Raw genomic sequence first — 5,041 nt, 5'->3', positions numbered from 1 at the left:
CAAAGCGTCCCGGTCCAGAAAAGGCCGCAACTGGTGGATCAGGCGAACCTGATAAAACGCCCCCCTGGTCACGGCCGACAAATGGTCATCCAGTGCCAGCCGCGAATCCAGGAGGACTCCCAAGTTGCGCGCCCTCTCCGAGGGGGCCAAAGTTTCGCCCCCTATAGTCAGCGATGGTGTCAGCTGACTATGCCGAGGCTTAAATAAGAATCTCGAAAACAGGACATATAACGACTTAATAAGATGACTTCTATAAATACAATTGAAACATAAGCTCATTAGAAAAGATGTTATATGTTGATGTTATTGTTATGTGAACAAATATTAGAAAAATGTTTATATTCAACTTTGTATGTATTGAAAGCATTAAGAATTATATTTGTTTAATGTAGACAAAATGAGAATATTACTGGAAGAACAGAGGATCAAGGAAATATATTATTAACCAACATATTGATCAATTATAGAAATTAATTACTATTGATTGTTTTTAAATATATGAACCCAGACAACACACTGTTCACTAAGCATTAAGGATTGTTATTGTGACTTCCAGTTCCTGATCATGGCGTACACGGTCGTGCGGAGACTCGTCTCTTCGCAGGCCGTTTTCCCTACGCCGGTAGACCCTTAATTGGGTCAAAAAGTCACCCTGGAGGGGCGACCATCGTCGAGGAGGCCCTTGTCGACTGCGGAAGGACGGCAACTCCTCCCGCGGCCCGAGCCAGCTCCTTAGGGCTGATGGAGAAAAGATCGGCCAGTAAAATGGCCGATCACCCAGCTGCACCAGCCGAAAGTCAGAAGAACAGCTAAGCACAAAGAACCACCGTGGAGAATCCGGGTGAGACCTTTCCTTCCCTCTCTTTGCCCTAACTACTTTCCTGTAAAAAGCTTTTGAACTACTTCCCTGTTTTAAGAGAGCACTGGAAATTAAAGAAATAAAAAGAGCACTGGAAATTAAAGAAATAAAACAGCTAATTTTTTATTGACTATTTAATTTTTTGGATACTTAGGGATCCTGAAAAAATTTCTATCATTGAACATTATTATTATTCTACTTATTATGTTGGAGATATCTGTTCTTTTTTTTTCTCCATTTTTCTAATGAGATAAACTTTTATTAATCTGGAAAAAAGATTTTACAGTCTACTGAGGACATCTTGTGGTGAAAATTGTTACTGCAACTGCATTTCCTTTTGCTGGTTGAAGATGGATTTGACCTTCAAATGATAATAAAAGGAAAAAGATAAACGACTTGAAACAGCTGGGTGATGAATTTGTCTATTAGAAATTGGAGGTGGATATTTGTTGACTTTTACTAAATATAGCCTCCATTAAAAGATTAAAAGATTTTTTCACCACTGAAATGGAGGAATCTTACCCACAGCTTGATTATGAACTTATATTGGAAAAAATCTTGGAAGCTACGGAGTATATGAAATCTTGGAGAAAAATTAAAGATGACATTTCAGAATCACAAATTGATTCTCAAATTTTAATGGATCAAGCTATAGGCCAAGGAACAATAGAGAAGGAACAGAGTAACCCCAAAGAGGCCTCTACCCAACAACATGTACAACTCAACTATGAACTTATACCGGGAGAAATTGTGGAAACTACTGAGCAAATCAACTTTATACAACCTCATATACAATTTATGGAGGATTTTGATGATCAAAGAATAACTTTAATTGAGATACCTGAAATGTCAAAAATAACAGAGATTGACATCCAGACACAAGTTACTGAAAATTGTGATAACGTGGACAATCAACTAATAATTACAACATGGAATAAAACTGATTACACCATTCAGATGACACTGGAAGAAAGGGAAGAGAACTTTGACCAGTCTGAAGTGTCGAGAAATACCTTTATTCAAATATTGAGGTTCGATGATGCAGAAGCTTTACTATGGAAACCGGTTTGGCACAGAAAGAAAGTTAGAGTTAGATTTAAAAATGTGATTTAAAATTTCATTTAATGGGTTAAAAAGTCTTTAGAGATTTTGACTGATTTAATAACTAACGGAGCACATGAATTCTGTAAGAGGATATCCTTTGTAATAATATTTTGTTTTAGATATAATTATTTGGAGGGGTAAACTTTATCTAATGGGTTTAAAAGATTTTTTATAGATATAGATTGATAGAATATATATTCAATAGATAGAAATGTATCTTTTGGATTGATATTTTTATTTTAAGTAAGACAATTATTTTGTAATAGGAGAATAAGAGGGATTTGTGATTAGAGAAGAAATGGTATTAATAAATGATTTATTAGATTAAGAAATAGATTATATATGGAAAATATAAGAATGTTATTGCTGGAATAATATATTCATTTTAGATATAATTATTATGTTAGGGAAAAGGGAAATGAGGGATACCCAAAGTGTTAATAATATGTTTATTCAAGGCTAATTGGAATATGGTAATTGTAAATTAGTAAGGCTTAAAAACAGGATTTGGGATTTTTATAACTGAAATGTGATTGATGACTGATTTGATTGATTGAACTCTATTTAGAAATGTATTAATTTGAATATGCAATATTATATGAGGGAAATAGAGAGGGAACTTTTAATGAATTAACCTGAGTTATATACTTATGATTTTGCTTTTGGATGATTGATGTCCCCATCACCACGTTGTTTCCTAAGCACCTTGATGTAAAAATTAAAAAACCAATAAAATTTGTTTAAGAAAGGATTGTTATTGTAAAAAAATAATAAAATATATTAAAAAAGATGTGTATACTGTATATTCATGTTTTCTACATAAAATGAACAAAATTGAGATATTACAAACACTGGATTATGCTTAAATTTATATATAGACACAGACAGAACACACAAATGCTGCTAAGTTTCTAAAATGAGATTAGCAGGGACATTAAGATTTTTTTATATTCTGATTCAAACAACTATAAGGACAATTTTATATCAGCATAAGCACAATTATTATTAACAATTTCAGAGTTCTACCAAAATTTTTATGAGCCATGTAATCAGCAAGCAGACCAACTGAATAAAGTAAATGTGAATCATTTCTCTAAATACCCCCAAAACATGCATTTTATCTACATTTGCTAACAGCACAGTACTACAAACTGTCATAAAGTTTAACTCAAATAGACCAAGATAAGAACTGGTATAGTCCACTCTGATGTAAAGACCAGCTTCAGAAAATACCTTTCCAGTCGACAAGAGATGCTGACTTCTTGCTTTGATCCTGATCTTCTTGTGGTGTCCTATCTACTTGAATGCCAGAGTCTTCTCTGCTCAAAGGTTCAGTATCCTCTTCATCACTTACATCTGACCAGTCCTATAAAATATTAAAGCACAAAATATACTTCACTCTAAGATAATGGCACAGTGGAAACTTAAATGGATTTTTGTAATTAATTAGGCATTAAAATGTTAAAAATATTACAGTATAATATAGCATCTAAAACATGTAAATATTCAATAATTATCTCATTTCATAAACAATGCACTATGAATTCCAGTTTGACATCACCATAAACAGAAGTAATAGAGTGGAGCAATTCTACAATTCTCTAAGACAAAGTGGGAATTTTAAGGTAAAGATTTGCTGGCAGAAAATCATCAATAATTACACTGTTTCTATTATGGGAGAGGGAGAGGGAGAGAGACAATCCCCCCCCTACATCGGCCTTAGGAAAAAAATATAATACGAGGTTGAAACTAAATTACTAAAACCAACCATGTAATCATGATATAATATAGATAAAGGAATGTACTGAGAAAATAGAAAATGCATTTCTACATGGGAACATACACCTGAGAAATTTATCTTGACTAAATGCTAAATGTTATTTATTTATTCAGTACAAATTATAATTCTCTATTACTTACTGGTGATTCTAGATCAGGAACAAAGTCCAGGTCTTCATCTTCCATTAAATATTTTCTCCAATCAAATTCCTCTTTTTCTATGGAAAATGCACAATAATATTTATATACTCAGCTATTTCTTCAATGATCTTGATATATATCATCTGAGGAAAAGGTATAATTGTTTATTAATTAGTTTTATATCGTATTTTTTTTCCAGAAAACCAAACAAATATGTGTTGCACCATGCTGCCATGCTATGAGATTTTGAAAAGCTAAGTACTGAGACAGTCTCAGCATAATCTCATACTACTATATAAGTTTGTAATGTCAGAAACTGCGTATAACGTAATATCATGTCATGTAAAGTCGTGTAATAATGTAATAGTCAGTTACAGTGGTAATGAGTGCAGTGTTTGAAAAAAATAAAAGGCCAGGTTAGAGACATACAGTGAGGGAAAAAATTACTTGATCCCCTGCTGATTTTGTACGTTTGCCCACTGACAAAGAAATGATCAGTCTATAATTTTAATGGTAGGTTTATTTTAACAGTGAGAGACAGAATAAAAACAAATCCAGAAAAACGCATTTCAAAAAGTTATAAATTGATTTGCTTTCAACTTTGGAAATGAGCGAGTTCCAGCCCAACTGCCAGAGCCCATGCTGCTTCACCCACCCCCCAACCAGCTGTGATACTGAGCCCTGTATCCCAGCCAAGCCCGTTGCCACAGCCTCAGGATGCCAGTCCCGGAGCCCAGTCAAGAAAAGTCCGGAGAGTGATTCAGCCACATCCCCAGGATCAGCAAGCCGCCCAAGCCCAGCAGCAGGCACAGGTGGCCCTGCTGAGATTCGAGCCGCCTCCCATCAAGCCCACTTTTGATGGGAATCCTGAGAAGTTGACCTTCTTCCTAAACCAGGTATGGGCTCATTTGGATCGTTACATTTATGCCTACCTAGATGGGGCTATGATGGTGAATGCGGTAGCGGCAAACATAGAGGGGGAAGCGGCCGACTGGGTGACCAACCTCTATGATGAGGGGGCTCCTGAATTGCACATTTATCTATTCATGGAGCAACTGAGGGGTAAGTTTGAAGATGAATCCCGAATCCTGATGGCCGAGAAAGAAATCCACCGCCTGAGGCAAAGTGGTCTCCCGCAAAGGAGTACGTCTGTGAATT

General features: G+C 35.3%; 1 protein-coding gene across 1 annotated transcript in view; it reads right to left on the bottom strand.

The window, feature by feature from the left end:
• The window catches only part of TUBGCP5 (tubulin gamma complex associated protein 5), a 28,085-nt gene extending 24,128 nt beyond the window's left edge, over positions 1 to 3,957 (bottom strand). The window contains exons 1-2 of the mRNA XM_029283402.1: positions 3,884 to 3,957; positions 3,197 to 3,329 (exon numbers count right to left, since the gene is read on the bottom strand). Of these exons, the coding sequence (XP_029139235.1) occupies positions 3,197 to 3,329; positions 3,884 to 3,928 (178 nt within the window). The 5' untranslated portion in view covers positions 3,929 to 3,957. The remainder of the gene's footprint in view (positions 1 to 3,196; positions 3,330 to 3,883) is intronic.
• Positions 3,958 to 5,041: the final 1,084 nt, after the last annotated feature.

Source organism: Protobothrops mucrosquamatus, unplaced genomic scaffold, assembly GCF_001527695.2.
Source record: "Protobothrops mucrosquamatus isolate PMUCROS unplaced genomic scaffold, P.Mucros_1.0 scaffold77, whole genome shotgun sequence".
NCBI lineage: Eukaryota > Metazoa > Chordata > Lepidosauria > Squamata > Viperidae > Protobothrops > Protobothrops mucrosquamatus.
This window is presented reverse-complemented; position numbering and strand designations above follow the sequence as displayed.